This window comes from Bemisia tabaci, chromosome 5, assembly GCF_918797505.1.
Source record: "Bemisia tabaci chromosome 5, PGI_BMITA_v3".
NCBI lineage: Eukaryota > Metazoa > Arthropoda > Insecta > Hemiptera > Aleyrodidae > Bemisia > Bemisia tabaci.
In genome coordinates, this window is record NC_092797.1 from 19399368 (window position 1) to 19412019 (window position 12652).

Sequence of the window (12652 nt, forward strand, 5' to 3'; positions counted from 1 at the left end):
CGAGAACCTATGTCATTGCAGATTTTTCAGGTAGAGCGGTTGTTAGTCGTGGAATTGAAAATAACGAAGCTCTAAACCGATCTCCTCAACCGGCGTGAGGCATGATTTCACAATGAATTGGAAAATTTATCAAATTAATACATCGTTCCGAGGTGTGATTCGAGATAAAGAGGGCATAAAACTACTATACAGCGAGCGTATCTGCCTCTCGTTAGGGAATTTTATTGGTTTCAAAGAGCCAACTGAAAAATGAGCATGACTTTCGACGTTAGCCGCAATGCCGATCAGTTCCATGTGTCCATTTAAAGCTACCGATCATAGTCATGGTGAAATCACAACAATTCAGGATTGTGCTCTCTACAGCCTTGATTTTCATTTTATTTAATTTCGTCTCTTGTGTAAGTACCTTGTCTGCAATTTATGGCTCTTTAATGTTTTCGGATCTCTCTGCGACTATAGGTCCAATGAAGAGGGAGGATGGTCAAAAGGACAGTCTCAATGCTTCTATTCATATCTCCGCCAGTTCTTTCTCTTGATAGTGTCAGGATTATGTTGACTCTTTAGAAAAAAAAAAAAAAACAAAAATGCTTGATATGTATGAAGTTTGAATCAAAGTACCTGACGCTGCTTGAAACAGCTGGCTCCTTGTAACTTTTCCTCCGTCCGTAATGAACTGCATTGGTTCCATCGCAATTTAATAATACCCTTTCACCAAGCCTCAAGTCCTATGCTGCCACTTTGGCAATTCACTTATGCACAATAAGACGGTGCAATGGTTTAAAAAATAAATTTAAAGTAAACGTTGTATTGCGAGTACCAATTTAAACGTCATTTAAAATTCAAAATTCATTGTGTTGCAATGAGATTACCAGGAGTTTGTTCTGTTTTGCTATGCCAGACGGTCATTCAAATCGATCACAGACATGTGTATTATTTAAATAGGGACCTCGACCTGAGGTTAAGCAGAAACTTACCCTACATTACAAGATGAGGATACTGCTTTTACATTCCTTTTTACTCGGAAAATGTCATTGCACACGTAACATTATTTTTGCTAATGCACGCCCTTTATTTTCATTTACTAACTTTCCCTTAAAACATCACTCCTGAAATGCACCATACTGAAGCAAAGCTCAAAATAAATTGTAAAACGTCCATTGCTATAATCGTTGCAGTCTTACAAAATACTTGCGTCCTTTTGTATACTTGGGTGCGAAATGCATGCCTTTTTCTTTTGTTTGAAGATTTCTGCTGCATTGAAAGGAACTCATGCATTGTTTATTTCTAAACGTGTATGTCCAAAATTGAGAGGTTACTCTTGGATCCCTTGAAGAGTACATATTATTAAGAATATTTCACAAGTAAGGATATCAAAACTAATGTCTAAAACTTGCCTGATCGTGAGATTCTTGGTCAAATCTGTTGAAAGCATTCGTCTCTTCGGATCATGCAAAGGTCGAGCATCAAAATTAGATTTTAAATGAAACATTTTGTAAAAACCGAAAATGGGAAATATTTTGATGGCTATAATTGATCCCACCCGATAGGTCTCGTCTTGATTAGGATAAACAATCTTTCCTTTTTTTTTAATTTTTTAATTTTTACTCAGATGTATTTATACAGAAAAATAAAAAAAATGATTAAGTATTATATTCGGTCGGTCTTTAACTTCTGGTAAATACAATTTTTATATTTTTAGGTATAGCACATACTTCATGCTCACGAGACCTTTTTTTACATATTTAATGTTTAATGCAATAGCTGAGGGTGAGGAAACGAACATCCATTTTCTTATTCTTCCAAGGACTCAGTACTATGGTCTCAAAAACCATCAGTTTTATAACAGAGGAGATTACTCGCTTTATATTATGTATGTTGCTAATCATTAATGATTCGCTAGTACCCAAGTTAAACTCTAAAAATGAAGAGGAAGCGGAATAATTTTAGTTTTTTCATTACATTGCTGAGCCAATTTTTAAGCTAGATTCGAAAAAAGTACGTATAATTCACTAAAAATGAAAATTCAGCACCTCAAAACAGAATCACGGGAATTAAAAATAAGAAAACTTTTTTTTTTACAACGTGTTTCAAGTGATACAGTTTGTTCTGTGATTCTTTTGAGTGGAACATTTCTTTTTGATTCTAGTTTTTTTTCTTTCCTCCGAGCTTTTATGAAGTTTCGAAAGACGTTGGAACATGAAAGGAACTATGTTTAAATTTTAAATAAACTGATAGGTAAGTACACTTATTCTGCATTCCTCTTTGCTTTTAACAGTTTACTACGGGTGTCATTTTTATTACTTTAAAAGTAGGAGTTAAAATTATCAATACCCACAATTCTAAGACACTTTACAGACGAACTCATCAATAGCATTTATCACCGGTTTTAGAGGAATAATGGGATGGTGGCAAATCAATCTCAAAACAAATTTGGGATGAATTGAGTTTAAGCATTTCTTATAGGATCAATTGTATTATTATTACTTTTAATCGGTGTTATATCTTTCTCTCAATTTTTCCAGGGTACGATACCTCTTGATGCAGTTGATGAGGATGTAATTCCAGCTAATGATCCGCGATTAGAACTGCAAGGAACTATCGACACTCCGTTTCAACTGGTGATGAGCAGGGTGCAAACCCTTATGGTCTGCGGAAGATGTTTCCGCGATCTATTTTCAAATCAGTGTAACATAGTTCAAATAGTTCTGGGGGCACCGGAGAACATTCAACCTCAGAATCCGTCGTCAAATGATTGGCTGGGAAATCCACCACCACCCGCACCTTCAGGCCAAAGTTGTCTCTTAGGAATTTGGACCTGCTTGCAGAAGCAATGTCTACCATGGTAATCATCACCAGTTTCTTAATTTAATTATCAGTATGAAATTAGTAAGAAACTAAACTACTACCTATGTAATATAAATCCCATCATTTTGAAAAAAAATAATGAAGACCAAAAAATGCTAGGGGCGAAAGAGGTCTTGATTTAATTCCGATTTGGAACCCTCCCCGCTAGAAATTTCCAAAGAGTTCTCGATTCTGAAACTTTCCTATTACAGGAGAATTTCTACATCCTTTGTTTTGACTCAAAAATGGGTTTCGTTTAAAAACGCATACTGTAAAAAAGATGCAAATTAAAAACTTGGATTAAGCGCTTGAGGGTTTGAAAATTAAATGAAATTTTAAAATTAAATGAAAAATTTTTCCATTAAAACGACAGAAAGAAACAGCGGACGTCTTTTTCACGTCCAACCCGTATCATATTGGCTTTTACACCAAATTTTTGCATTGTGTTTCATTTACTTGAATAACACTTTTCGGTTGTTCTTCTGTTTCTGTACAGAGTAATCTGGAGGATTTTCTTTGACTGGCCAACAAAAGAGGATGAACAAAGTTATTATGACGATGAAGAAGAAGATTAAGATCAAGGTAGACCTGATTATGATCAGATGGAGGAACAAAGAAACACCACAAAAATATAAATAAGAACTCAGTTTTCAAGCTTTAAAATCGATGAAATGTGCGAGGAATTGTATTGTTAGAAACAAATTGATTTTGGACGATTGGAATCAGGAAAAAAATGTCATTTGCAAATAATTGAATACATTTCCGAGAATTTTCTGCAATAATCCAAAACAGCAACACTGATTTTTTATCTTATCTGAAAAGTATACTCCCAGCAAAAACTTTACCTGATCAGGTTCAACAATCTATTAAAAAAAATTATTTTAATGATTGATAAAGTCAGGCGTGGTGCAGGTTTTTGTTAAGGCTCATTTGACGAAAGGTTTAATTTGAGCTGAATGTGAATGGCCTGAAGACAATTCCATCTGTTCTTTAAAGATATATGGTTCAAGAAAACAACTGAGCGTTGTCACTGCTTAACATCTTGTGTAAATCATTTTGGGAATGTGTTACATGGTTCTCTATTTGACGCTTAAAAAATTGTGTAAAACGTATCCTGTAGAACAGATGTGCATTGCCCTCCTCACTGTCTATTTCCAAAGATATAATTTAAAATGAAATCAAGAGTATCAACTATTGCTGAACCTGACAGATTGTTGAGAAAACGTGAAAAAATAAAATAAAACCTGTCTATGTGATACATCTCATATTCAAGAGATTTTTTAGGTCGATTAAGTTGTGAATAAAATTGAAAGAAACAATACGTAGACATTAGGTTGCATTTGAAAATCTGGCTACAACTGCTCTGCTCTGATTACCATTTTAGGGTCTTTTTATTTCAATTTCAATTGTTATCTGTAAGTTCTCTCTGCGAACGGGAATTGAGTGTCACGAGTCGGGGTTGACCACCGAAACCGCATTTTATTTTATGTTTTATCGATGAGTCCCTGAAGAGTTCCTTATTTGCTTTTGGAAGGATACCACTCGAAAAGTTACATTTGATGTAAGATAACGATATGTTTACCGCAATAAAGGGGTGCCCTCCTCACTGTTCGATTTTTGTGTCTCATTTTTCCCTCGTCATTTTCGGTGATCCTCCTAAATATATTTTAAAAATAAAAAAGGGGAAAGAAACAGGCGTATTTTAAATTCGATACATCACTGATAGGTATATTGACTTGAAGGCTGTTTGATCCTTCCCGGCCAAAATCTCTTCCAGTCTCAATAGACTCGACCCTCGAAATTTGAAACTTTCCCCCATCGACCCTACTTCTGGGTGTCTGCACACTCCATTGTAAAACATATGGACTTCTCAATACGTTTAAATGCTATCAGCAGGTTCATGGTTTGTAAGCCATGCACCTGTTCTGAATATCCAAATTTTGGCAGTCCTATTTCTGGTTTTTGTTTATGGTCTACGCAGTAAAATAGTCGCTTGCGAAAGCTATTGTCCAGGCCGAGGAGTGCACGACCATTATTACTTTCACTAATTTCTGTCCGCACAGTTCTGTTTTTCTACGAATAATTTTCTTTTGGAAATTGTTTTATACGAACATAGATTCTATTAGAATCACACATCGATAGCCAAAGTGCAAAACCACGTAACTCCATCGCAGTGTTTAAAATTTTCGCTACTATTTTCTTGCGAAGGGAAACAAGCCAAATCTTTAGCTTGAAATTTATACAGAATATTCTACAATAGCCCGTTTCAGATTTCTTCTCCACTTTCGTTGTATGCAACTACCTATCTCGCGCATACAGCTGAAGAGAAAAAGTGATCTGAGGCGGGCTCAAACATGCAGAGAAGAAAGTGTTACCTCACTTACAATCTGAAGGTTTGCACATAAAATATTAAGGCGCCATTGTATGTAACCTGAAAGCTGACATTAGAAAACTGTTTTGCACATTTATATTTTCCTTCTATCCTCCACAAACCACAGGTCAGTAATATCACGGTTTGAAATTGGATGATATCCTCCGAGTTCATACTAGGGACTCGATACGTTTGCGGATAAATCAAAAGCAGGGGAGTAGCGCGATGAAAAATGAAGGGGCTGAGCCAGATCTGAAAAGTGCAACACGCTTAAGTAATTTCGCGCTCATAAATACGGCACCGATAACGATATTTGCATACTGATCGAACGAAATGGTTTATGATAGCAATCTATCACGCTGAACTTAAATCCTTTGACGTCACAAAGGACCCAATAAACGACGCGCTTTAATCTATTTTAATGACTTTCGAATTAGATTTGTCAAAACCTTTGACAAATAAATTAAAATTATGAATCTATAAAACATGAGCGCCCGGTGACTCTATCATCAAAGTTATTAGTACGTAATAATGACGGTCAGCCAAGTAATTTATCGTCCCGATTACGAGGGGGGGGGGGGGGGGGTTGCTCACGGGGGCAGGACACTTGCTCGCCAGAGCAAGTAGCAACCCTCTGATTAGCTTTCGGTCATTTTTATATTCCTACGTGTCCGGCAGCCCCATTTTATGATCGGTTAGCCTTATGCACTTGCTGCGAAACAGGTTTGTTAGCCTGACAGCAAACCTCACATTTGTTGCTCATTTACTTAACGTACCTTGCAAGTCTCTCCTCCTCTTTTTTTTGATAATGTGACATTGCTCCGTCCAATGGCGAGGCGTGAATGATCGATTATCGATATTTCCCCATCTGAGGCTATGGTAAAGAATCAATTATTATTTGCTGGGTACCTACCCTAAAAATTAATCCTATTGTAGCAAAATACAAAAGCAAGATTTCAAAAGACTCCGATAAGTTTAAACAGGGCTTAAATTGTAAATGAAATCTATGTTTGAGTTACAGAATTTTGATGAAAAAAAAAAAAAAAAAAAAAAAAAAAAAAAAAAAAACATGTTTGTCTTTTACACACGTAACTTCTAACTTAATGCGCAATGCAGAATTAAAATGTCCATTAAGATCTTCACTTTTCTATGGAGATGAAGCAGTTATTTTTGGGTAACCTCCCCCCCCCCCATCACATCATATCATCACCAACAAAACCAGCCTGATTATTACAGACGACTCACTCTGTGATTGGATGTATTCACGAAAAAAACAGTACGTGTACAGGAATTCAATGCATATCGATGGCTAAGAAACAACATCGCTTATCTGCAAACAGACGATTTTACAGGACTGAGAAAAAATTTCCCCATTTTTGTAATTTTGCGAGTTAGGTTTGCAATCTTTTATTCAATACAGTGTTATCATAGCGCTCAAATGATGAATGGAGAAAAGACTAAAAGTATAAGCTTGTTTATTTTATACTGAATATTGCGGAGAAGTCACCCGCCCATTTTCGCCAAAAGTATCAGACAGATATCTGTCTATATATCTATGTCTGATGTATGTCCATCAGTCTAATATTGTTCCGTAGCCCCCAATGTGCATCAGACTTCTCCTGCATGAACTCACCCAATTCAAAGTTGTATTTTTCAGGGAGGATTAAGTAAAACCATAACCAAAACTAAATTACCATAGAAATGAATACTGAGCAACAATAAAGCTTGGTCAAGCGAACCTCAAGTTTCCCGGTTTGCGATTTTTTTGCAGCAAGGGGGAAAAACACTTGCTACAAGAATATCAATTGACTCTTTGTGCCAGCAACGAAGGGCACCGAGCTTTTGACCGGCACCGTCTAGTTCGATACAAAAGGGTTGAACCGGAGCGGAACAAAAACAAATCATTTCATTTGAATAACGCCGAGGAGACTCAGAACCTGTCGTAAGCTCCGCCGCGTTGTCAAACTTCTTAACAAAATCGTATATTTCTATGCCAGTTAATACGAAACGGAACGATTTACGATACACATGACAGCTAGATCCGTCTGACAGGGTCCCGGCCCGGGGTTTCGCGTCTACCGAATACATCTTTATGCCATTCAAAAATTACGTATTCATAGGGGGACAGAAAGCTCCTTAATTTGTATTTAAATGACTTATCAATTGAATAAACAAAGGCGTCTGGACTGACGAATGTAAAAATCGGAGAGTGGTCGGAAGAACAGATGACCTAATTGGTCATTTGATGACGTAATTAATTCACCCGGTCCGGCGGCAACAGATTGCGCGCCCATATATCTTACAACCTGAAAATTCTTTTATTTGCGTGCCCCTCCCCCCCCCCCGTTGACGCCCTTCGCCCTCCGGTCAGCGCGAGGACACGGTGACACTTGCCCGGAAGGGCGCGTCGCCTCGCGAGCTTTTACGTTGCGCCCCTGCCGTTTTAAAACCACGTAACTGCATGTCATTTGTAGGGAAGTTACGATTTTTTAGCTTAGAAGGGTAGGTCTCGTGTTCATGCGACAGGGGTGGGACGAGGGGAGGAAGAGGGTATTTTGCATTGTTCGCCATTGTGCTCGGCTGCGATTTGTGTAAAAATGCACAGATTGTTTTGAAATAATAACTCGTCGACATGATCTATCGGTGCCACATAAATTTCTCCGCCGTTTTTATTCTTTTTATCCCGCGGAGCGTTCTACACGTTGTCCGACAACGTTTTAAATCATGCAACCGCATTTTAGCGATAATTTACTCCTCCGGTATTTTTTTCGCCGCCTCCGTAGTTTTTTATGGGATTTTGATTTCATTCAAGGGTGAAATACTGACGGTAATTAACGCAGATGTGAGTGTGTTGAGAGGACGGAAAGTTATGCGTTTTTAAGGATTATTATTTATGGATTTGGAATGAAATGGGTGGAGTGTTGCGTAAGAAATAGAGGGAGGCAACTCCTGTAGCGAGGAAAAATTGTAACAGTAAAACAATGACTATGAGCCACGATAGGGACATTCGGGCACACTTCAGAACTTTTAAAAGCTTAACGTAAACTTAGCCAACTGGATTGCATTTTGCAAAAAGGAACCACGAGCACTGCAATGTTGCTAAGATTGTGCGACTTCTTTTGTCTTGGAAAAAAAACCCTGGTCATCCATTGACAGTTTCTATTTTATTCGCTGAAAACTGTGAATCTATGACAAAAATCACCGTGTAAATTTCATATTTTGTCATGATTTCAGTTATTTTACTGCAAGGGTGAATTTGCACAATCTTAGCACCATCAATCTTAGCATCAAGAAGAAAAAAACTTAGCCAACTCAATTTATTCTCACAAACTTATTTCATCGCCACACAGCGGATCGAGTCAATGGGACAGGTTGGACATGAATTTTCTGACAATTTATATTTTTAGTGCGACTTTTCCTCTCACGGAGAAAAAAACTTTGGGTAGGGGACCAAAAGTTCAGGTCATACGGATCCCTGGAGTTTTCGGATCACACATCCGACAGTTCGAGGTCCAGCTGCCGAAGTTTGGGTCCGGATGTCACGGCAATGATTTGATACGTCAGAGGGAAAGAGCAATCGATTATTAGAAAATGAATATGACCACGGACGAAAATCGAGGGCTCCTCCGCCTCTTCATTTGGAGGAAGAATTAATGAATAATCATCAAAGAAATTCGTTACGGCCCCGGGAAGAATGCTCATATTGGAGCTCCGCCGGCGATTGCCCGGCTCGACGACATTTATCAATTCAATCAAGGCAAAGAGCCCCGGTCATCCTCCGACACACAAAGCGTGGACAAATCAAGTCATTCGACAAATTCCTGGTGATCGTGCTTGGGGATGGATAATACACTTACGCGTCGGGCACAAATCATACGGTTACTGATTCGTAAACATGCCGACGCCTTGTTGCCAACTTCCGGATGCAACAATTCCCCGGATGAGTTGCAGATCCGAGCCACCATTTGTGGAATACTCAGCTGAAGCATATGAATCAGTGAGTTCGAAAACACACCAACTCGGGTTTTTTCGATTTTAACTTTCTTACGGTTTAGTAACACTTATGGATAGAAGCATCTGCACGCAAAAGGAAATTTCGAAATTGCAATCGGAAGTGCTCGAAACAGCGACGGCAAAAGGGGAAAATCGAAGAATTTCATTGGAAATATCAATTTTCAGCCATTTCAAGGGAAACGGGTGACCATCCGATTTTGCGGTTTTCTTTTTTCGGTTCAGTAGATATACCTTGCACCAACAAGTTATATAAATATTCAAACGTTATTCGGGTCGAAAAATATAAATTTTTCAGGGCAGACTATGAAAAATCAGTATTTGAAAGACGGTGAGAAAGAAAACACACCAACTCGGAATTTTTTAAACGCTTAACTCTTTGTCATCAAACATGGTGTATCGATTTCAACTTGGTGCTTTACAAAGTCTCTAAGCACTTGTCCTTTGGCACCAAAAAGGTTTTTCTTAAACTAACTTCTTCGCCCGCTGCGCAGTTTTAGGTGTTACCTGAACAATTTTTTTCCGAGTTGGTGTGTTTTCGAACTCACTGATTCAATTGATAATATTTGCAACCTTTGACAGTATAATATTTAGAACTGGTTCGACACCATAAGAGCCAATTAAAGACAAAAGCCACTTGTCGCTACTGCCTCTCCAAAGAAGCTTCAGGCTCAACTTGACAGCGAGGCCTCAACGACGCCAACCACCCCGTGGACTCGGTATTGAATGACCGGTCAGTGGTCATGCAATCTTTCAGTCCTCTTACCTTCCACTCGGTTCCACCCCCAGGCCGACCGAATCGCGGGTCACCAGCGGACAGCGACAGGGATGGCAGGGGGGTGGGGGCGGACGAGGACAGTTTCATTTCCATGACGGGACGGGGATGGCATCGTGGCACGCTTCATCTGCTCCGTGATCCGGGGAGATTGCTCTTAACGCGGATAATTGGCGTCTAATCTCTTTCCCTCTTTTTTTGTCTTTTCGAGCCCACTTGTCCGGCTTGGCTTTGAAGTGCGCTCAGAAACAGTAGCCATTCGATTATTGCTGCGACCCGCGACTTCCCCGCCTCCGCTCAAATCATGTTTTCTCGAGCCACGTACCTTCTCCTGAACTAAAGTACCTATATTGAGAGAGTATGGCCACTGGGCCCCATGGAGAGGCTTAGGACCCAAAAATGGCGGTGCTTTGTTTTGGTTTTTGTGGATGGGAGGGGGTTCATTGCCAACTTTTGACGGTTATCACCAACCACACTTGCTGCCAACCTTACTACATCTAAGATAATTTTTCTCAAAAATTACATACGATTAGCCTTAAAAATATGTAAAGATGTCGCAATAGTGCAATTGAGTAAATTTCTCGTTACGATAAGCAAAAAACTACATTTTGAGTCATTTTGCATTGCATTAATTTATGGCGTCCGCCATTTTTGGGTCCTAAGGGCTCCATTCAGCCTAAGATGGCTGAGCCAATAAGAGGTGGTAACCCCAGTGGCCATTCTCTCTCAATATAGGTACTCTATGCTGAACCGGAGCCCACAAGAAACTGCACCATCTCACAGGGCCCGATTCACCTACTTGCCGCCCATGCATGGGCCGCCTGTATTTTTCCGCCCCCTTCTCATTCGGTTTGAAACATCAATACATGCGTGCTGTCACATACGCAGGTTGTAAAATTATTATGTGTGTTATCTGAGTCAGGTTGTATGTGTTCATTTTCTAAATAAAGAGAACATTTATCGGTAGGCATCAAGAAATTGGACTACATTTTTGCAGTTAGGAACTACTAATTCTGGCTCACTTTAGAAACAATGATGTACCATTAGTTTCTGTATAGACATTTGTTATTTTACGGGCGATCCAGAAATTTTGGTTCCTAATTACGTAATGTTGTCCGATTACCAATGAAACCAGATCTCTATAGAAGTAAATGAGGAACTGCTAGCACTTTTGTATTTATAGATTTTGTTATAATTTCATGACACACTCGAATTACCCTCTTAGTGCAACAAGATGCAATTATGTAACATGTTCCGTTTTCCCAAGTGGCAGGAATGGAAGGCGCTGCGGTTCGCTTAATAGCAATAATCGGATGCAACTATTCGAACTCAAGGGATGCCCGTGTTGCTTGCCTAAGAAATTGAAGGCGTTGCGGTCCTCGCTGCTTGAGCACGTTTCTCCTTTTGCAATTGCTGCATTTCCAATCGATTTTGGACGAAACACATTGAGATTACAAACACACATTGATTGACACTGTGAACTCACAGCGAGAAAACACATTGATTTGAGATACTAATAAATTATACATAGCTGATGCATTTTTCACCTTCTATTTATACCAGAAAAAAAGGTTGCCGATTTCCACGATGCGATAAAATATTTTCCCCCGCGATTTTTGCTTGATTGATTCATTTTGTTTTCTTCCTCAGTCTAATTCATTGCAAGTCTTTTTCTTCTTATGACGGATTTAAACCCTCAAGACTAGGCTATGAAAAATAAGGAAACATTATTCTTAAGGGAGAAGATAAAATTTGGGCCTGTGCAACACCTTGGTGAAAGAAATAATTTAATCAGGATATCAAGTGAAATTGCTATCATGTTCAGCGTGTTCATTAAATTTGAGAAAAGAAAGGGTTAGAATTCAATGATAATCAGCTACGTGATACTGATGACAACCAACAAAAACCCGCGAAAGAGAATAATTAAAGTTGAAAACTATAATTTTTCATCGAATCACGCTAATTTGAAAAAGGGTTGCGAGGCGAATTAAAATCAAGTCAGAAATATGATCGGCAATCAATTGAATGTCATACCCTGAGGAAAATCAGAGTAATTCGTTATGATCTTAGACGTTCGCATCGTGGAAAATCCTCGACGAGGAAAACGTGACTTTGAGGAGGCGGAAATTTCACATGTTCAAAGTGACACATCCAAATATTTCGTCATATATTTTTAATTAACGTGCACCCGCACACACACACACACGCACCCCCTGCCGAAGACAGTGGCATCGGCATAATTAATAGAGTTTAATAAGCGGCGCCTAATTAATTCATTAATATACTAGTCAAGTGAGCTGTCAATTACCGCGTCGGCACAAGTGTATAGGTATTGTTGATGCCGTGACAAATTCCCTCCGAGGTTATTAGATTTGGTTCGACGGGAAACTTTGAATCGAAATTGCGCGGCGAAACTACACCAGGCCTTGTCATTTTGCAGACTTGAATATTTCTCCCCCACCCCTCTCCCCCCCCCCAGTTCGCTTCCTTCAGGAGCCTTACATCTTCATGCTCTCCCTTTTCTACGCTGTCTCCTTGTTCCTTGCGAGTGACTCGGAAGGGTTGATTCGTCTGCGGTGATAAAGCGTTTATTGTGTTACGGCAAAAATTAAATTAACGCTTTCTTATGACTTCGGCAGGAGCTGCTGGGC

At 39.1% G+C, this 12652-nt stretch overlaps 1 protein-coding gene across 1 annotated transcript in view; it reads left to right on the plus strand.

Annotated features, from left to right (window-relative positions):
* The first annotated feature begins 216 nt into the window (after positions 1-216).
* The window catches only part of LOC109029547 (uncharacterized), a 32409-nt gene continuing 19973 nt past the window's right edge, over positions 217-12652 (plus strand). The window contains exon 1 of the mRNA XM_019040040.2: positions 217-398. Coding sequence (XP_018895585.2) covers positions 324-398 — 75 coding nt within the window. The 5' untranslated portion in view covers positions 217-323. The remainder of the gene's footprint in view (positions 399-12652) is intronic.